Source organism: Grammomys surdaster, unplaced genomic scaffold, assembly GCF_004785775.1.
Source record: "Grammomys surdaster isolate TR1022 unplaced genomic scaffold, NIH_TR_1.0 125979, whole genome shotgun sequence".
NCBI lineage: Eukaryota > Metazoa > Chordata > Mammalia > Rodentia > Muridae > Grammomys > Grammomys surdaster.
The window spans coordinates 3,004,219-3,027,204 of record NW_021620795.1 but is presented as its reverse complement, the minus strand read 5'-3'; the positions used below and the strand labels follow the sequence as shown (position 1 = coordinate 3,027,204).

Below are 22,986 nucleotides of genomic sequence, written 5' to 3'. Positions count from 1 at the left end.
TGGCGAGTAGGCCAACAGTTAATTAACCAGAGAAACAAGTTCACAGTGTAGACAAAGACTCAAGAGTATCACTAGAAGACAATTAATAAAAGAAAAATAATGTAAGCATAAATAAGACAAAAAGAACATTATATATATATATATATATATATATATATATATATATATATATGGTATAAGAAAAAGTGAAGCACTCATCATTCAAGTCACCAAGAATAAAAATAATAATTAGACTCAGTCAGTCCATTCCACATACCTCTCCCTTTAGCCCTCTAGGAACTGTCACTGAATTTTGAGATTGTTTTTTAGTTCTACCATTAACTTTTGCACCCGTACAGAATATATTATTAGTTTACTCATATTTTAAAACTTTGTGTTGCATATGCCTTAAGTGTTTATGTCTTAGAGATTAAATCGTGTCCTTGTAAAGCCATGCACAAGGAACTTAATCATATTTTACTGAAGAAGAGTATTCTACTGTTCTATTGTAAGAGTTCACCTCATTTATTTATCAGCTCTGCCACTGGCCTGGTGTCTGTTCTAGGTTTTTAATCTTTACAACAGTGCTACTCTGAAAATATATAAAAATCTGATCATAAAACCATCTTGTGTTTCCATCCAGGTGTAAACCACGTGGTGATGCAATTTCATCACTGTTCTACTGATGTGAAGAGACATCATGACCAACTCTTATAATAGAAAGCACTCTGTAAGCAAGTGCTTATGGTTTTACAGTTCTATTATTGTCGATTTTCCTTCACTCTAAAGACAGAACCATGTGAATAAAGCTGCCAAGTTTGGCTGCTTGCTGGGGCTGGAACATTGACCCCCTCATTTGATTACAGCTGCGTCTACTTTCTGTTGTTGATGGTTTCCTTCACTACTTAAGCGTCTCTTTAAATCCTTTTCACAAGTTGAAAGCTTAGCTGGTTGGAGTCTTGTGCTGAAGTCACCACTCCCTTTATTCAACTGAACATTGGAGCCTACTTTAAACTTTGTATCTCACTGAGTACTGTACTTAGCTCCTTTCCACCTTCTGATGATACTTTTCTCCTCAAACTGTACAGTTTGCATTTTTTTTCCTTGCTCAGCTTTCATATTTTCATTACAGATCTGCAAGAGAGTGACCACTAATAACTGTGCAACAGAGTTAATACCAGGCTGGTCTTGAAATCTCCTCTGCCAACACCATTAATCCAACTCTTCAATTTACCATCAGGCAGATGTTTTTGGACAGAGGCAGAAAGCAGGCCTATTCTTCCCCCAAAATATCACAAGAATAGTCTCTTGGCCACTAACGAATATTCTTTCCCTCTAAAACTTCTTGAGGTGGGCTTCCACAGTTCAAATGACCATCTCCCATGCTCCTGTGCCTTTAAGGTGGCCTATTATCCCCTACTTAAAGGGTCCAACCACTTTTTTAAATGCAAAGCCCAAAAGTCTTCCATATTCCTCCAACAAACAGTGTAGCCAGGTCTGTCACAACAATATTCCATTCCTGATACCAACTTCTGTCTTAGCCACTGTTCTACTTCTGTGAAGAGATACCATGACCAAGGCAATCCTTGCAAAAGAAAGTAATGAATTGAGGCTTCCTTACATTTAGAGGTTTAGTGCATTGTCATCATTGCAGGGAGCATGTCAGCACACAGGCAAACATGGTGCTGGATAAGGATCTAAGAGTTCTGCATCCAGATATGTAGGCAGCAGGAAAACAGTGACTTGGGGCCTGGTTTAGGCTTTTGAAACTTAAAATCCCACCTCCATTTACACACTTTTTCCAACAAAGCCATATTTCCTAATCCTTCTCAAGTCCTGCCATTTGCCAATGACTATGTATTCAAATTTATGGGCCTCTGGGGCCATTTTTATTCAAACCACCCCAGTATCTTACTCTAATTTTACCAGATAAGACCAAAATATTTTTCGAAGCACTTACATTGATTTGTATGAACACAAGCAGCTTGTCAATATGCCACCATCCTACAGTTTTCTCAGTTACCAACTCACTACATTTTTGTTCACTGACAGGAGTCATGGGAGATGACCTTCAGAAGTGACTTACATCAGTCCTTTCTCCTCAATACTTCACAAACGTCACTTTTCCAAATCATAAATTGGGTCTATTTTTCCACACCTGAACTCACACTGAACAATGATTCTGATTCTGAATGTGACAAAGTATCAGTATCTCTGTTTCTGCCCTAACCTAGATGACAATTGACAGTCTCTGTCCCCATGCTCAAAGCCAACCAGCATGGAATGAGTCCAGTAAATTTATGATAATCCCAACTGGTAGTCTCTGCCCCCTCTTGGAAACCAGATAACATAGTACAAAGCTAACAACCCTGTGACAACTCCACTATGTGCAAGTGCACACCAGCCACATAAAAAGACCACTCAGGAAGAAGGGCCTGTTTTGTTCTAGGTCTCAAAGGGAAATTTTTTACCATGGCATCATTTAGTTTGACATCTGTTTTTCATATGTTGAAAAATAATGTTATTTACTAACAAATATAGTAATTAGATCTTTGAAGATGCACTTTTAGGTTTGAGAAAGTTCTCTTTTATTACAATCATTTCAAGAGTTTCTTTAAATCATTAAAGATGCTTAATATTATCCAACATTCTGCTTCCATCCCATACATTTCTCCCTTTAATATGTTATTGTAATGAGTAACATCAATGGAATTTCAACATTATCCGTTCCTTGTATTTCTAGGAAAACTTCACTTAGTCATGATATATAATGTTTTCCAATGTTAATGAATTCAGCTTGTGGATATTCTTTCAGGATTTTTCATCTAGTGTTTGGGTAGAGTGCTCTGTTCTGTTCCCATCTGTTCTGTTGATCTTGGGTTTTGGTATACACTTATCTACGGGAGCTTGTTTTAATATGCTCTGAGAACTTTTCTGAAAACAAAAAAAGAATTCTTTTTTACTTGGACATTCATTAGAAAACATGAGCAAAATCATAGAAAGCCGGTATTTTTCCCTACTAAGACCTCCACAATGCAACTAAATTTTAATATTTATTTGCAGGAAGATTTCATAAACCCTAATTATATCTTCTACCAACAGTATCTATAGTTTTGTTTTCTTTCTCAAATATTTATCCTTAGAGTTTACTTGCTTGACCTCATCAGAAGAATGCCAAATTAAACCAACAGATCAGAGATCCAGTTGTGGAAGTGCTGACCAGACACGTTCATTTTTGGTTTTTGCTTCATTAATTTTTGTTCTTATTTTTTACAGTACTTTCTTCCTTGTACCTTTTTGAATTATTCCACTTGCTTTTCCTATGTTTATAAATTAGATATTTATCTCACTACCTTTTAGCACTTTTCTCCATTCCCCTCCTCTCTGTTTGTTATGTATGTATTATGTGTAGTGTGTGCATGTACACATGCATGGTACAGGTGTATACATCCTGTACACATGCATGTGGAAGAAGCTACTTCTCTATTGCTCCCCACCTAGTTCTCCTGCGATGGGACCCTCACTGAACCTAGAGCTCATCAGTTTTGTGGGCTTTTTTTCTTTCACCTCGTAGTTTGGCCAGCTAGCCATTAAGCCCCAACAATTCTCCTATCTCTGCCAGCCCTTTAGCCCTAGCACTGAGATTACAGGTGCTAACAGCCATACCTAGCCTTTTACATGAATACTGAGGTTCCAAACTCAGGCGCTCATGCTTGCATAGTGAGGGCTTTTACCCAATGACTGGATAATTCAGCACCCATTACTTCTTTTATAAGACTTAAAACTATTAATTTCTTTTCTATAACACTTTAGCTTGATGCCACTAATTCAATTTGCAGTACAGACATTATTCAGTCCTATTTTAATCCCTATTATTTCCCTTTAATTCATGAATAGCTTACAAGTCTATTTCCCAATATATATTCAAATGTATAAAGGTGTGTGTGTGTGTGTGTGTGTGTGTGTGTGTGTGTGTGTGTATAGTTGGATTAACCTATATGTAGTGGAAGGAGATAATGTTGTCCCCCAAAGCCATAGGTCACCCAATGAAAAATCCACTAGTACACCGTCAGGAGTACACTAGAAACTACCAAAATAGTGCAAGCCATTACATTTGCTCTTTATCATTCACCATAGTGCTGAAGATTCCATACTGTGGACACAGGACAAGGAGAAATCAAGCTGGTATTAACCAGAAAGCATTCTCCCTATTGGCTAGCTTTCATAGTACCAGAAGGATCTATGTAAGCTTCTTAGGGGGAAAAGTCAGCAGCAGTCCCACCTAGCTGTAAATCCCATAGGCTATAATAATAACCAGTGTGCTAAGATACACCCATGGGTAGAACACTAGAATAAATATTATAGGGGTAATCAACTGCTTCTCTGGTTGGATTTGAGACCCATTCCACAGCAGAAAATACATCCCTGGTACTATAGTTATTGCCAAAACCCATGGATGAGAAGCTCAAAGACCCAGGGGTAAAACCAGCACTAATATTTTGTCAATAGTATCAAACTGCCCACTATCCTCATTTCTATACCCACAGATTAGTGCAGCTCTCAGACCATATCAGAAATTTCCTTTGTGCAGTGGATGAAGGTTAACACTGATGCTCACAGCTAGTCAAGGTACAAGGAAAACGTAACTGCAGACTGCTCAGACACAAATGAGAAAACTATATCACACTCCTTTCCCACAAAGGTTCAGGGACTGTCTTAGTTAAGGTTTCATCACTGTGAAGACACACCATGACCAAGACAATTCTTAGAAAGAAAAACATTTAATTGGGCCTGGCTAACAGTTTCAGAGGCTTAGCCCATCATCATCATAGCAGAAAGCATGGCAGCATGAAGGCAGATATACATGGTGTTAGAGAAGGAGGTGAGAGTTCTACATCATGATCTTCAGGCAGAAGAAGAGGCTGTCTGTCTCACTAAGCACATATATCCTCAAAACCCACCTCCACAGTGACATAATTCCTCAAACAAAGCCACATCTATTCCAACCAGGCAACAGCTCCTAATAGTGCCACTTCCTATGGGCCAAGAATTCAAATACACGAGTCTATGAAGCCATTCCTATCCAAACTACGACAGGGACCATCCGAGGAAGGTATGTGAGAAGATTGCAAAAGCCAGAGGTCAGGAAGACCCTAAGTGCAACTGTATTCTGCACACAGCAGGATCATTGCACCCATGAACCCAAAGCAGTTGTGGTTATTTACCCAAGATCTGTGCAAGATCATGACAGTGAATATTTTAGCATGGGACAAAGAGAGGGACAATGATCCTCACCTCTATCTGAGGAGATACTGACATTTGATGGTTTTTAAGGGAGGAAGAGTCAATTTTTCTTTTAAAATATGGCCTCTAGTAGGTTGGCCATGCCCCAGTCCGTCAGCCCACACCCACGAGTATCTGAGCAGAACAAACCGGGGTCAATGAGTTTAAAACAAACAAATGAAACCGATGCAAGGTTGTGAGGATGGTGGATCTGAATCTGGGCAGAGTTAGGGGGAATAAATAAATAATTGTCAAAATTCCAAAAGAGTCAATCAAAATACTATACTAAAAAGAGAAGTTAAAAAAAATATTTAGCAACTGCTATATGCATTGTCCAATTGTGTGCCCAGTATTAAATCACTCATGAAGTTAAACATACACTTTTAATATGTTTCACTTTAAAAAGTCTGCTTCATCTGCTTATTGCTTAGGGGATGTGTTAAAACTAACCACTGTATGATAAAATAATCAACTGCTTCTTATACTTCTGTCCATCATTTTCACTTTAAAAATTATTTCCTTGCCTTAAAGTCTAGAGCAGCTTTTTTGTGGCTAGGATTTTGTTGCCTGTTTCTTTTTCATTTTCAATGTATCTTTGTTTAGTAGTGTGACTTGGTGTGGTGTGTGGTGTGATATGGTGTGATATGGTGTGATATGGTGTGTGTGTGTGTGTATGTGTGTGTGTGTGTGAGAGAGAGAGAGAGAGAGAGAGAGAGAGAGAGAGAGAGAGATTGGATGTCTTACTCTAATACTCTGCCTTCGGTCTCTCACTAAACCTAGCAATAAGCTGGCAGCCAGCAAGTCCCAGTGGGCCTGTTTCTACTCCACAGTACTGGAGTACATACACAAACATAGGTAGGGGAATCCAAACTCAGGTATGGGTGCTCACACAGCAAACATTCTTGTTCACAGAGACATTTCTCCAAACCTTCCATGTCTCTTCAGCCCTGTGTGGTTTGTTCAAGCCACTTGAAAAAAGAAAAACAAACAAAAAAACAAACAAAACCACCAGCAATCTTCACATCCCTTTATTCTGTCTAGAAAGATTAAATAGAATATTTATTACAGACACATGATTTTAATTCAGTGTGACACCTGAGATTTCTCTCCACACTATTCTTTCTTTTTTGGCTTTTCCTTCTGCCTTGTTTGGAATGACTTTTTTCCTCATTATTACTTTTTGCCCATAACTTGAAAGTTATACATAGATTTAAATTTGTTTTACTTACTTTATTTTCATCTTTAGGCTGCTGCTCTAGAAATTACAAAATTTCTCTTTTTAGCTTATCATCTTCACTATCATGTTTATCTTCTTCCTTAATAACTAACACAAGGTTCTTGAGCTCAGACCCAATTGCCAGCCTCTTAGCCAGGTGGTGGTTTCTCAAGCCTTTAATCCCAGCACTTGAAAGCAGAATCAGGTCCTCTATGAGTTCGGGGCCAGCCTGCTCTACAAAGCAAGTTCAGGACAGCCAGGGCTACACAGGAAGACTTTGGCTAAAAATGAACAGCTCAGTTATGAGCCTCTTGACAAATATTTTTTGTCATATAGTTCTGTCATGTTTTGATTTTAATGACATTACTTTTTAAAAGAAGATTTTATTTTGTGTGTGTGTGTGTGTGTGTGTGTGTGTGTGTGTGTGTGTGTGAGCATACATGTATGTGGATACCCATAGAAGCCAGAAAAGGATGTTACACTCCCTGATTCTGGAGTTAAAAGCAGATGTGAATCACCTTATATGAGTGCTGGAAACTAAAATCTGGTCACCCGAAAGAGCATGAAGCGATCCCAGCTGCTGAGCCATCTCTCCAGCCCTGCGCTATTACTTCTGCACAGTTGATATTTGTTCAGATTGACTCATAAACTTATGACCACCTTTGCTTGTTACTCATTCTGATTTTGTTTTGAGTTTTGAGACACGTTTTCATGTAACCCAGGCCACCCTTAAAGATACTATGTAGCCCAACATGGGCTTCCAACTTGTGATCTCCCCTGCCTCAGCCTCCTGCCTACTGGGATTGCTGACATATAACATCACACACAACATTTGACTCCAGTATTAAGGAACACATAAGCACATAATTTTACATCGAACATGGTGTTAATATACAAAATGCATAAGAAAAAATTTAAAAGTTAAAACTTTAAAATGGCATAGACCTAAGAAGATATTGCTCAAAGAAAACCATGAGAAATGGCCAGTGTGTGAAAACTGTTCAACATCACAGTTATCAGAAAGATGCGAAGAGGAAAAGGAACCCTCCCCACTGCTGGGGGACTAGAAATCCATGCAGTGAGTATGGACAAGTTTGTGAAATTTCTCAAAACATTGAAAATAAAACACTCATGGGGTCCTGCAACTTCACTGTAGGGCACATAGCTATGCAAAGAAGGTCAGTATGGTGAGGAGATATTTGCATTTGCAAAGTACATGCAAGTGCAACTCATAACATCTGAGAAAAAGAAACACCCTGAATATCCAGAAATAATGAAGGAAAATGTAAAAACACATAATGGAGTATTATTCAGACCATTAAAAAAAAAACTTGTCAGACATGGAAGGACAAAGACCACAGGATCTCATCTGTGTCTGAAATGTAAAATGTTGGTGCACTGAGTTTGGGAGTAAGAACACATCAGTGCTGAGAGACACTTGGGAAAGAGAGGAGGAGGAAAGGCAGGAAGAGCCTCACTAGTGGGTGAGAAGATATTGCTAGATGTAAGGAATGAATCCTGATGTCTTATCTCTTTAAAAAAAAAAAAACTGCTTTAAAGCCTGAAGCTGGAGAATCAAATTTTGAGGCCAATCTAGGCTACAAGAATCTATCGCAAAAAAGAAATCAAGAAATTAAACAAACACAAAAAACTTCCTTGCTTTAGTAATATTTTATAAAAACAAGACAAATAAACAACAAAAAACCTTCCAATTTTGTTCTTTTTTCTTGAATATTATCACTGAGTGCTAAAAGTAATTTTCTAGTTTAAAAATATTTATTCTCCAGAGATCATTGGGTAAAGACACCTGTCACCAAGCACAGGGACTTTAGTTTAATCTCTGGATAATGGTAGAAAGAGAGAACCAATTCCCGTAGGTTGTGCTCTAACCTCCGCAGGAACACTGTAACACACACACACACACACACACACACACACACACACATACCACACACACACACACACACCCTTAGGGGTGAGGAAACTTTTAAAAATTTTTCAAGAGATGTCTTGACCCTGGACATAGCTTCTCTTCCTGACTCCGGCCATTGTTGTGTCCTTGTGTAAATGTAGTAAAGCATGTGAGTGATGTTGTTGCCTGGCAACAACTTCGTTCATTTTCATCAAAAACTAATATCTACTGTGAGTATTGTGAATTCTACTTAGCCATTCACTAGCACCAGACACTTAGATATATTTACATTCTTGCTATTCTGAATAATGGTGCTAAGAACATTTATGTACAGGAGTATGTAGTCTTAATTTTCACTTCTTGAATCTACCTTAGGAGAGAAATTGTTAAACCATAAGGTAACAAAATGTTTACTATTTTGAGGAATTTGGTGGTGGGTGTTTTGCTGTCATTTAAGGCACTATCTTCCACAGCTCTGCATGTCCTCGGATTCACTATAATCCAGAGGATAACCTTGAACTCCTGATCGCCATGCTCTGCCTCCCACCATGCTGGGCTAGGGAAATTTTACAGCCTGTGACATTGTTCATTCCCACCAACAATATACAAAAGCTCTGACTTCTTTCGGCAACACACTAACAATTTACCTGCCGTTTAAATTATAGCCATTCTAGTGAGCATCAGGAGTACCTCACTGTCTCCAATCTAATGGTAAATGCATGCATCTTTATACACTGGCAAGATTTTTTTTTTAGCCAATTATAAATCATTTTTGACAAGTACTTTATATCTCTCATTTAATTTCTTCCACTCTGTTTCCTACTTTATTAAATCTCCCTTCTGCTGTGGCTGATCAAATGTTTCAACTAGTGATTTTGCTTTCTAATTTCCATTTCATATGTTCCCATTTCTAGATACTTCATTTGGTTTCATGAACACTGATTTGTACTTTTAGAGTCTCTTGATCATTCTTCATATTTAAATCACTTGTTTATTTAAATGGACAGAGCATACTTATTTCATAGGCAATAACTTCTGGTTCTATCATTTCTCTTTTCTAATGTTTTTCTTGAGGATTGTATGATTTAAAAGAAAAGAAAGAGAACACTGGAGAAACTGACATCAGCCATGTGAGCATTCCAACCATTTTTTTTTCTGCCAGTCCCTGAGACTCAGCCAAGCCAGGACCCTTTAAGCCTACTCCCTACCTGTAGGGTCCTGATCAGACAGTGAATCCATGTGTGAGCCAATCATGGCTCAGAAGAAACTTGTTCAATTTCTCTTGGCTCAAAATTTAAAAACAGACAATTTTTCCTGGAGTCCCTTAGAAAGATTGAAGGTGCATGGAATAGGGGGAATACTTTTGGTTTCTCTTTACACTTAGTCTGGAATCCTAGGATTATGTGGTACTGATAGTAGCATTCTGTGATGTGCCTCGTCTGAACTAGCCCAACCAGAAAGCTCCAATGTCCTTGTAACTGTGCAACCAAAGCTCAAGTCTATCCATCTGATAAATGGCAACATGAATAAATAAGCTATTCTTTACCTATAACACATAATCCACTATGGCTTAGTTTTGACCCATGAGACTCCTTGATAGCCCTTACATTTTAATGCTTTTAATGTAAATTTCTCTTAGAATTTTGTTGTTTTCAGAAACAATAAGAAAAACGGTATGAACAATCCCTATGTCATTCATGCAGCCGCTGAGCATGAACAGAGTGGTATGCCTTGCTAGGAGTGTGGATACTTCAGAAGGGTTCGGGTTGCAGCACTTACAAAAAAGGCAAATGTGGCAATTGATTTTGATTGGCAGCTTGACACAACATAGAATCACCCAGGATGAGATTCCCAGTGAGGAATTGTCTAGCCTAGGTTGGCCTGTTGACACGACTGTGAAGGATGTCCTTAACTGGACTTACTGAAGTGGGAAGACTAGCCCATGATGAGTAGCACCATTCACAACAAATGTGGTTCTGAGCAGTAGGAGACCGGGAAGAGGAAAACTAAGCACAAGCACCCACAGGTCATTCTTTCTGCTCTTCACTGAGGATGGGACTAGCAGCTTCAAATTCTTACTGCTTTGACCTTGCAATAAAGTGCAACGCTCTGAAACCCAGAGCCAAACATGCCTTTCTCTACTTAGCTGATTTTGTTACAGTACTGTTTTCACAGCAACCAGAAAAGAAGCTACAGCAGTATGTATGAGTGGACAAACTGAAAACAGAAGAAAAACCACTAGGAAGAAGTCTCATGACATCAGTGAACAAACACATTTCATTGAGCTTACCAAACTGAAAGAATTGGTCGAGGACTGAAAAGACAAATGTCATGAGAGGGATTCTGAAAGGCTCCAGAGGAAAGCAAGGGGGGAGAATCCCAGTTAGGGACTGATGGGAATGTGAGTGAAGCAATCACTGCTCAGGTAAGGTCTTGCACCAACAGCCCAGCATCTGAACTTAGAAATCCTGAATCCACACTCACTTCCCTGTAGATAAGAACTAAGAGTTCCCTCTCCCGACAAGAACAAAACATAAAGGGAGAGCTGGTCAGAATTGTGGTTGCCTAAAATGGTAATTAAAATGACATAAGCTCTCTTGTGACCCACAGGATTGGGGCTGTGAACCCCAAATCACAGACTGTTCAGCTGAGGCCCAGCATACAGCCAGCACACATATAAAAGATATAAAACCCATTCCACTGAACACTGCTCCAGAGGTCATCAGCTCAGTGTGCTTCAAACAAAGACAATGCTGTAGTACAGACTCTCCCAAATACCCAAGGAGAAAGTTGCTGTAGAGCTGGGGTATGGAGAAAGGAATGTGAAGGAAAAGCTCCTAATGCTCAGAAGAGGGAGAATGGGAAGGAAGAATGTGGCATGTCCACACACACACACCTACTTTCTTCCACAAAAATGGGCTGATCACCGGTGAGAAAGCTGCTTCAGTCTATAAATATTAAATAGGCAGTCTCCTCAGAATAGCTTTCAGACTATTATTGCCATGAGGTAAATTTCAAATAAATATTTATGCAGACAATAAGTTAAAAAGGCTTTTCTGAAGGGAATACATTTTATGGGGGGGAAGGGGAGAAGAATCACATATTTCCAAAAATATGCCTTTTGCTTCTTTTATAGCCATAAACTCAATAAAAATGGAAAGTGATGCAATTGAATATCCATGCGGACTGGAGCCAGGGAAAGCTTCTCTGTGATGGCCAGGAGAACAGACCACTGGAATTATGTCACTTGCTCCATATGAAGTCCGTGTGGATATCAGGCACACTTCATTCTGTCTGAGAATTATTCCCCCACTTATAACTGTGACACAACCAACATCTTACAAATCCCACTCAGCAAGGAAAACAGCCTTTTCTTTTCCCTGCAGTTCATCCCCTGTGTCAAGAAAGTGACATGCTTATTATCATGCAGCAGGTTATGAGGTTTATAATCTGTCAGAGGTTTATAAAATATGTGTTATGGGGAGATCCATAACAGCACAGTGGCACCTTTGACAAACAGTGAAGACAGAGGGAACAGCTAACAGGAATACTGTGGTCAGTAAACAAAAATGGTCAGGCTGGGAACAAAGCCTTCTAGAGAAAGGATGCCATAGATTTTTGGAAAAGCAATTATTTATATGCTTCATTACATTCTCAGAGGTTTAATGATGTGCCTGAAAGTAACTGGTGCTTCCCACAACCTCTTAGGCTCGGGTTCCACAGTCCAAATTCTCTACCTTTTGTAGGAAGAGTAGAAATTTGAGTCTCCATCAAGGAAGCATTGCATAGGACAGGAAGTCTTTCCTGAAGCTTTAGCTCTTGTGGCCAATGGTTATGTGTCAATGGACTTCCTAGGTGCAAGGATTTCCACCTTCCCAGTCTATCTGATACTTCTACTTTCATACCAGCTCAAAGTCTAAAATTCTGCTGTTGCATTTTTACAGCTCATTTTCCATGTTCTCCCAAAATATGCTGTCCTGGTTTTGCTATGATGACATGTTTATAAAAACATTTTGGGAGGAAAAAAAAACAATTTAGGTCTTCAGTGTTACTTACTTTAAATCACAGATATTTTCAGAGCCCCACCCATCTACCTACTCTAGTTCCAGTCCACAGGTCAATATCAGACTGAGGATACATGGCCTTTTCCACAGCTAGTTCAAATATTTCCCTGTCGACCGACCACAGGCAGCATTCCTGGGCTTAAATAAGGAATCCTGCTCACTCTTCACTGTGGGATAATCAAGAAAAATCAGTAAAGAAATAAGCAATAAATGTTATGTCAAGAACATGTTTTCAAACAGAAAACCTAAGAACTGACTCCTACTGGTACATTCCAACTAAAGTTTATCAGTCTATAAGGAACATTTTTATGAGGTATAACACATTTTTATTTGCATTTATTTCAAAGCCATTTTCCAAGTCAGTTCAACAATCACGGTATTCCATCACTATTATTAATTGGGTTATAGTTCTTCAAGAATAGTGTTTACAATATTTAGCCACTTTATTTAAAGCTAGGCACCTAATTACATTGCCTTTTTAGTTCTCATTTAATCCTTGTGAGTCATTTTCTAAGTCTGACAGTGCTGTCCCATTTTATAGAGGCAGAAAGTATGGCTGGGTGACATAATTCTCCCCTAGAGTCTCTCTGCTATCAAAGACAAGGTAGAGATGGGCCTGAGTCATCTCAAGTCTTTAGTCAACACTCACCCCCGGACTTCCCACATTATTCCACCTCAAGATCATTTCTATATCCCTTGGTGTAGACTCTTTCTGGAAGCCTTTAAAGTAACAACAATGAGAAGTGAAATGGAACTCAAGGATTTGGTCACAGACAGATGTGGGCTAACAGCTATAATGACTTCTCGCTGAGGACCACAGGGATGCTCTCTGTTCACCTGGACAGAGCCCACGATGCAGGGCAGCCAGCCTCAGCCAATTTTGTGCATTTTCAGCTGTTGTAGGCTGCTTGAACACTCACTCAATCTCCCAGAGTTAAGCTGCAGAGTGGGAAAATGAACTTAATCTAAAATAGTAATACCATCCCAAACTTCCAGCTCTTACTCAGAGCTGTGCCTCTCATCCTCTAGTCCAGAGTGACTTGAACACTGTCTACAAGTCACCTTAGGACTGTGTGTGCTATACTGAAATTCAGCTCTCTGAGATATGTCTGCAAGAAAGAAACCAGATGAGAGACTAGAACAGAGGAGAACAGAGGATGCCATTGGTATTTGCATCCCCAAAAGGAAATGGCTCCATTCAAAGTCACTGGACATTCTATTTCTGATATCTCTAATCTTTGACCCAGACTTTTTGTCATACTACAATGTCTGTGTTAAAGATAGGGAGTTTTCAGAATAAGGTACTGTGTCTGATTTAACTCCTTGAATACACATGTAATACATATATATACACATGTATTACAGGCTTAGTGTATTATTTCTCCATAATATTTTTAAGTACAGATAGAATAGAAATGTGTTTCAGATGTGAGGAAATTACTTAATTTTTCTCCTCCCTCAGCCACTGCTTTCCCTAACTCTGCTGAATGTTATAACGGGAACAAAGACTATTAAAATACAAGGCTTAAAATATTGAAAAATTTAAAAAGAGGACACAAAAGTAGAGAAAAAGAAAAACGAGCCGGGCGGTGGTGGCACACGCCTTTAATCCCAGCACTTGGGAGGCAGAGGCAGGTGGATTTCTGAGTTCGAGGCCAGCCTGGTCTACAGAGTGAGTTCCAGGACAGCCAGGGCTACACAGAGAAACCCTGTCTCGAAAAACCAAAAAAAAAAAAAAAAGAAAAACGAAATAAGTTAAATTAGTGGTGATTACTTTAAAAAACAAAATGGCTTTACAGGGTCATAGAAAAAGCATCCCAAAGTCTCAAAAGACCTATTTGTGGCTACTTACAAACATAATAGTTGTGTAGAAGTAAAACTGACCATTTTAGATTCTCCATCCACATATAGCCCAAAGTTAAATTTTAACAAATAGAAGTCAGTTCTTTGAACTGACAATAGTAATATGAAGTAATGGAGCTGGCTACTCTAATAATGCTTCCCAAATACTGAAGAGTTACAAAGAGAGAGACAAGAACACGTCAGTACTGGGGGCTTTCTGAAGACCAGACAAAACTGACTGGCTGCTTTAGTTAACTAATCTCTGGGAATTATCAAAGCAGCTCAACGATGGGTCTGCTTTTCTGATCTCTACTTCACAAATAAAGAAACTCCAGCTTAGAAAAGCTAAACAATTTGACTTAATGAAAGCACTGAGGATTAAAATTATTTGTCTTATGTAAACCCAGAATATCTTAATAGCCTTGAGGTGTGCTTGCAGGCTTATGAGAGCAATGCCTTCTGACATAGCACTGTCTAGGGGTGAACAAGAAACCAGAGAGAACCACGATTCAAAGAAAAGGTAAGGGTAACTGAAAATGTAGAAGAGAAAAGACTAAAACTCTGCTAACAACGAAGACAGAGAAACACAAAGGACCTTACCCCTGAACCTCACAGAGTAGAAACCCCATTAAACCCCTTGGACCCCCTTCTGGATTAAATTTTCTCATGTTCTTTACTATGCATGTATTTCATTTCACATAGGGCAGATTATGTGGATCTCTGCAGAAGCAAGCAGGTAAACCGTAACTTTCTTCTTGCAGTGAGAACATGAAAGGCTAAGCCTCTGGGACCTACCTTGGTCTTCATAAACTTGGAGTGGCTTTTGTACACCTCGATTTGTTTGATCTCCTCCTCCCGGTCCTCTGTGTTGAGCACACCATTGGCTTTCAACATCTGGATCTCATCCTCAAGGTCCCGGATGTTCCGCTCCAATGAAGCAATTTTCGTGTCCTGTTGATAAAAGGCAAAGTTGAGGGATTTTTGTTTTGATTTTTTTTTTAATTTCACTGCTCCTAGAATAGAATTTAAGAAAGCAGCTTTGGTAGTACAGGATTAGTCATGCTGTAGAACTAGCCTGGTGTTCAGAAGGGTTTGTGTTTTCAGCTCATAGGATCATTTGCCATGTAACTTTTGAATGTTCAGTGAACATAGTGTGTCCATAATACAGGGGGTAACCCATGTGTGTTTAACTAACGCCCAGGAACCAAATTATTAAGCAACCGTGGCAAAAATAAGCATATATATGAGTCTCGTGTGTGTGTGTGTGTGTGTGTGTGTGTGTGTGTACAAACAAAAAACATTTTAATTAAAAAATATAACTTTGGATATCGTTAACCAGGATACGTGTTTTAGTCCACTTGTATACACAAAACCAGTTTGTTCTTGTTTATTTCTTTGTATATTCTGTGGCTGCTTTTAGTAGGCATGCTTGGAATTTGACTCTAAGAGAAAAGAAAATTCAAACTTACTAACAGAGAGGATTCTCATCTCAAATACAGATATAAGTGAAATTAAATAACTGAATCCTGACTTGGTATGACTGGTACAATAAATATTGAAAATTTATAACAACTGGAAATAATATATCACAACATCATGATTTATTTGGCAAGCAAGCAGTCAGGTCCCTACGTGACAAAAAAAAACCCTGACTACCTCGCAAGCCATTTCTAACCTACTGATTTACAGACTAGAGAAACTAGAAATATTACATTCAGATGTGGGATTAATTGAGGAAAAAATACCCAGTGACAGACTCTATACAATGCATAATAAGAAACAATACTTGAGGAAGTGTAAAAGAGAGAGCGGGTGCCTACTGGACAAGCCACCAAGCACAACAAAGGAGCATTATACTAAGCTCCCAGAATGAGAGGAAGGTGACTTAAGCATCTCTACTATCTCCTGTGTTACACTACAAAGATGTAATGAGTCAGAGTTAATTTTGTCAATAAATGTTAATGAAAATGAGGCAACAATTCTTTATTTTTTTCGAACTTGAAAGATTTCCTAGTAAATACAATACATGGCTCCTGTGTTTATTAACTCAGTTTTAAAATGCTATAACAAACGCACCTATCTTTTCTGTAGCTATTGTAGATTCACTTGTTCTATACTGCATGCCCAACATCACCCACATGTCAGTGTAGTAGCAATTGTTATACTATCCACAATGTAACTGTATTGAAAGAGGAAGAAACAAAGGAAGGATGACAACTACTTTTTGGGTTTTATTGTGGGTTAGAGCCAAATGCTTAATGCAGTCGCTACTTTCATTAATTTTCAGGGGAAAAAAATCCTATCAAAATAAAATTTAAATCTGAATACCTCAAAACTATTACAAAATCCTACAGTCTAGTTTTATTTTCCTTTGAAAATAATACAATTGTGGGTTTTTTCAACTATAAAATGATATTCTTCCAATTAACTAAAAATGAAGAAAATCTCCTTTAATCCTATTAGCCAAAGATAACCACCATCTGCATTCTGTACGTAGCCTATCAGTATTTCTCAGTTACTGATGCAATTTCTAGTTTCAGTGAAGGATATATTATTTATTGAATTTATATGAATCCCTACCCTCTAATGTGATAGTATCTGAATATGGGTTATGAGGATAGGGCCCTTGGGATGATGTAGTATTCTCATCAGGAAAGACACTAGGATTTTCTGTTTCTCTCTCACCTCACTCTCCCTCCTATATATGAACACAGAAAGATGGTGGCCATCTGCAAATCATGAAAAGGCTTGTGACAAGAGCCCACAGGCTGGTGGCCACTGCCAGCCCCCAAAGTCCTACTGGTAACACCTTCCAGTTGGGCTTATTAAGTCAGGAAGCGCTAGGAAGCAGATGCTGGACACCCCACTTAGGGACTTGTTTCAGTTTTGAACTATGAGGAAAAAAAAGGAGAGGGGAAAAAGCAGCAGCAACAATAATCAGAAGGCTATAAAAATTCTAAAACTCATAATGCTCTTCAAAGTGAACCATTTTAAATTAACAAATTGTCCTAACTATAAAAGTGACAAATGCTCTGGGCAGTGGTGGCACACGCCTTTAATCCCAGCACTTGGGAGTCAGAGGCAGGCAGATTTCTGAGTTCGAGGCCAGCCTGGTCTACAGAGTGAGTTCCAGGATAGCCAGGGCTACACAGAGAAACCCTGTCTCGAAAAACCAAAAAAAAAAAAAAAAAAAAAAAGTGACAAATGCTCAAGGTTATTAAAAGCTTGAAAAGTTACAGGACGAGTTTCACTGACACTTTAACTGATTGCCATGACAGCCTTAAGATTGTATTTATACCAGAAAACATATGAAAAGATATCAGTTAAGGCAGTAATCAATGTGGGCTGGGGAGATGGCTCATTGGTAAATTGATTGTCTTGCAAGCAAGAGGACCTGAGTATGACCCTCAGGATCTACATTTTAAAAAAGAAGTTGAGCATGATGGTGGGGGCACAATGGATCCTTGTGGCTTACTGGCTGTCAGCCTAACCTTATTGATTAGCTCAAGCCACTGTGAGATCTGTCTCAAAATCCAACTGGAACAGCATCCAAAGAACTCCTGAGGAGGTGCTCGGGCCTCCACATGCAACTATACACAGGTGCATGCCCACTGCACACATATACACAGAAGCGTGGCCTCTTTCTCTCTGTTGAAATATGAATTGGCACTGATGAGATTTACAAGTATTCAAATAGAACCAATGAGAGCTTACACAAGCTAAATGAAATCAGCATAAGGGCTTCACTGCGTTAAATGTAAAGAGAAGATTCAACTTCCTTGTTTTCCCTCCCATATAAAAATCTAAGCTTTTTCAAGCTCCCACCTGAAATGATCATAATGTGTGTGTGTGTGTGTGTGTGTGTGTGTGTGTGTGTGTGTGTGTTATAGTAGTAAAACCTGCAGTTCTCATATATTTGACACAATTTTCTGATACTCTAAGATTTCAGGTCTCAACCGTGTGGGCAAAAAGAGAAGAAGCTGCCTTCAGTTTTGCTCTGAGTCTGTCTCTGAAGCACTAGTTGTCAACAATCACAACTAGCAGTTCCTAAACAGATTAGAAGACACCTCCCTACCTCATGTTGAAGAATTACATCGTGTTGAGGAAAATCAGAGTGGATCAATACAGTTGGTTTATTCCCAGAACTAAGCTTCTAAATCTACATACACCTGAGTTAAAAGTTCAGTAAACCATGGAATACAACATATTTTTCACTTCAATAATTTCCTTAAGTTAACAACATTTTTCTCCTTTCTTCATAAACTTGTTTTCCTTTAGTCACAGGCAACCCAAAATGCAAAGGGAAAGGAAGAATGAAAAAAAGAGAAATGGGTACTCTAGAAGGATCTATGTATTCTGTCCTTTTATGGTTCCTATATTAGAAAGCTACTTCAAGGGCAACAAAATGCATTCCAAACTCATAAGCACAGAAAAAAACAAGACAGATTTAATCTACAGCAAAGGACAGATACAAAGCACCAAGGCAGAGTTGGGATTTGGGCTGCATACAAGATGTTCAAAATCAAGCCAGAGATTAAGGGAAATAAACTTGAAAATCAGACAATGGCTGCCACATTCCTCTCCTATTACAGGTCTCCACTCTAAGAATCTAGGGAGAAGAAATTTTATCTTTTGTTTTCAAGAAAGTTTGTAGGGCTATGGCATGTGTGTGACAGCTAAAGCAAAGGACCACGGGAGTCCACATTACTCTGGGATGGCTGAAAGTGCAGTACTGACATTCTCTTCTAAAGGAGATGCTAAATGAACACACACATTAGCTCTAAGTCATGGTCTGCGATGAAGATGTAAAAACCCTTCAATGACAACATGTTATGATATCCCCAGAGTTCTGGAAGGCAGAGATGCATTTACGAATCAGTAGTCTGAACACTGTCACAGTTGCTAATGGCTCACATTTTAAACAATCTGTTACAGTTTTCAAACACACACAGGTTGTTTCACAAGTAAGCATCCTCCAGAAACAAAATTTAGGGAGTGCCTTTGACAGAAACAGAGAAAATACAATATAGAACAACTCAGTACACAAGAGCTCCATGACAGGGCCTGGTGCGTCTGGGAAATGCCTGTTGAAGAGGCTTGATGCATATCAATGTCTGCAACTCTGAGAAATCCTACTGCAACGTACTCTGCTCAGGTTCCTCCAGGTGTGTCTGCCACCTTTAGCCATCAGGTTTTGTTATGACTTGGGCTATACAGGATGTTTCAGTTGGTAATGTGCTTTTCACATAAGCAGGAAGACCTGTAAAGATCAGCAGGCACGGTGACTTATACCTGTAATCCCAGTGCTGGAGATGAACAGACAGGAGGCTCTTTTGAACTTGCTGGCTAGCAAGCCCAACTTTATTGGTGAGCTCCAGGTTCAGAAAGAGATCATGACTCAAAAAATAAGGTGGAAAACAATCAAGAAAAACAACAGATGTTGACCTCTGACCTCAATATGTGCACATATGAGCACACACACATATACACAATTATATGACTTAATAAAATAACAAATAAATGATTTGGATTTGTCAAGAAAAAGTATTCTTCCCTTATACCTGAGATAATATAACTTAATTTAAAATAAGGAGGATTAAATATTCATATTACCATAACAGCTTCTGTTATGAAGCTCATACATGGCCACCAACTAAGCTAGGTGGCACTTGCCTATAACTCCCATAACAATAACTAGGCCTCAGGAGGCTGAGACAGGAGGATTACAAAGTCAAGGCTAGCTTGGGCTGTGTAGACAGATACAGGGGAAGGGAAGTAGTGAGTTGTGGGGAAAAGAGGAAAGGGAGAGAGGAGGAGAAAGGGGCATGTATAGAGAGGGAAGAAGGGAGGGAGGACTTGCAATGACTAGGCCAATACAAAAATAAAATAGACTCTCGTCATCTTGAATGCACCATCTAGCCTTAGCTGATACCTTTTCAACAGCCATGAGATATGATACTCATGAAGTTGTTTTGTTTTTATTTGAAATTTTGCTATAAATTGTAATTCTATTTTAAAGTACTAAGGGGAAAAAACTAAAATACACTTGTTTCTGATCCCTAATATGAGAAACATCTGATCTCCCATAAGTTCTTCTCATACATCCATAAAATAATGCTTGTAAAATTTTATACCACGTGTAGTTCATAGTTTCCATTTAATGATTTGAACTAAAGACCATTTTATATCCATCAATCAAAATAAGTGCCTGATATACAAATAAAAATTAAGCCACAAGACTATACTCTTAGCAGCCATTTACCCATAGGCTTACCATGCTAATTCTTAACTGAACCATGAATATTAGCAATGGCCACTGAGTATCACTAGAGCAATGGAGATGCTAGCTGAGCAGGGATACTCAATAAGTTTCTTTGTAAAAAGGATCTAGAGCTGTCTAACATAGATATGCTTCAGATTGATATGAAATTTAGACCCAGGGAGTCTCTCATAATACCTATCTGTTCATTCAATAAATGTACACTGGACATCTATTGGGCACCAATCACTTTCCCAGGCATGTAAGATACCAGGTAATTCTAAACAGGACTCATGGGCATCCTTCTCTCTTAGAGGAGGGGCATAGTCTAGAGCTTTGTCACTCACAAATGAGCCTCCAAAGAGCAGCAAAGGAGTCATCTGCAGTCTTTTCAGACATACAAAATCTTTGGCTCCAACTCAAAATTATGAAATCATAATCTGCCTTTTCCCAAGATCCTAAGGTCATGCCAGTGTCCTAAATGACTGCAAAGGCTGACCAGGTAGGACAGAGTAACCAATGCAAAAGACCAGAGCAACTAACTGGATGAACATACATAGATAAATACAAACCAACTTTCAAAGACTGTTCAACTTGTGTACACGGGAGCAGCAATCCTGTGAATAGCCTGCCTGGAGCAGCTATACCAGTCACAATTCCATTGTAACTTTCTGTGTTTGTCAAACATTATGTTCCCCTTAAGCAGCAAGAAACAGATTTCAATTCCTCTCTAGGAACTGAAGGCTGAAATGGCGAGTGGGTGGAACACTTAAAAAAGAAATATCAGTTAGTCACAAGAAGTAACAATTATGTGATTTCTGAGCATCGCAATGTACTTTCCTTTGACATAGTGGGAATGACATATTTCATTTTAATATCATAACAAGAGAGAATTTATAAATGGTTCTCACAAAGCACAGAACTTACCATGGCCACATATCAGTATATAGGCATTGATCAACAAACAAATGGCCAAACTGGCTTAAAGAAGACATGATCTAATGCTCAGGAAGAAGACCTACATATTGTATTATGTTTTACATAAAATAGAATTCTAAACTCTTATTACTGGATACCACAGAAGCTTAAGACTGCTCAAACTTTAAAAGTCATCTACTTGTAGATGCAAACACAACACAGTAGCCTTGAATCTTAAGTTAGCTGAGTCTCATCCAACCTCCGAAATGATCTATGGTATGACCATGGTCATGTAAGCCCCAGCCAAGTCCTCTAGAAAGAATTTGACTTGCATCTATGACATATTTGGAGAAAAAAATGTATACAGAGAAACCAAAAATTCTTCTTCTTGGTCCTTATCAAACTATGAACAGATGGTAATCTAGATCAGAAGATGACAAAGGGCAGGCCAGGTTTTAGATGACACTCGTGTGTTTATCTGCTTATATAGCTATCTACTTCCTTGTGAAAAAATGTACAAACATAATCAGGTTAGATCTGAGCCAATCAAAGGCAATTTGGCTGCATATCACAGTTTCATTTGTCTACACTGACTCATTCCTAGGAAACTCGTGCTCTGGACCACGTTCTTCCTGCCACCCTCATCCTGATATACGGTACTGTTATCACACCATGAGGAAATAACACATCTCTTGTGATATTAACTAGATACCATGTGGCTTTTGAAAGGATGGTTTCTATATATGAATTTGTTATTGTTCTTAACTGACTTAAGTGTAACAAATAAGCTAACGGGGTTTGGGGAGATTGTTCATCTATTAAGCATATTTGTTGGTTTTTGCAGAGTACCTGGGTAAATTCCCAGCACCCACACTTGGGCTCACAACCATCTGTAAGTTCAACAGGCATACATATGGTGCACATACATACATACAGGCAAAATACTCACAACCATAAAATAAATTAATCTTTATAAGGAAGAGAGAGAGAGAGAGAGAGAGAGAGAGAGAGAGAGAGAGAGAGAGAGAATGTTAAAAATCCAAACAATCTGCATAAGAAGGTAAAAACTTAGCTGTCAGGAGCCACAAACTTAAGTGCAGATTTCAACTCTGGCTTTTAAATTTTGAGGTGACATACCCAGCCTCTCTGAACTTAGAACATGCTAAGAAAATTGTAAATGTCTGTAATGCTTGGGAAATACCTTCCATGCATAACCACCCACCACCACATGTAAACAGACACCAAGACCTTCAGGCCTCACCACTGTTGTCTCTGTTAACTCTCTAGTTCAATAGGAGCACAAGCCATGATGGCAGCTTCTATTTCTACTGCACCTTGTCAAACTCAGTGGACATGTTCCTAACCTCTCCATGAGAAGGAAATGGAGAACAACATGGAAACCCTCTAGAATAGTAACCATAGTGGAAGCATTGTCTGCTTAGCTACTACTTGTGGCTTTGTTTTTCTTGTTTGGGGTGGGAGCTACTGTTGTTTGGTTTGGTTTTTTTTTGTT

The 22,986-nt window shown here is 38.8% G+C and overlaps 1 protein-coding gene across 3 annotated transcripts in view; it reads right to left on the bottom strand.

Moving 5' to 3' along the window:
• The window catches only part of Erc2 (ELKS/RAB6-interacting/CAST family member 2), an 822,395-nt gene that overhangs the window by 536,975 nt on the left and 262,434 nt on the right, over positions 1 to 22,986 (bottom strand). For all 3 annotated transcript variants that reach the window (XM_028754073.1, XM_028754072.1, XM_028754074.1), the window contains one exon: positions 15,092 to 15,247. In XM_028754073.1, coding sequence (XP_028609906.1) covers positions 15,092 to 15,247 — 156 coding nt within the window. The remainder of the gene's footprint in view (positions 1 to 15,091; positions 15,248 to 22,986) is intronic.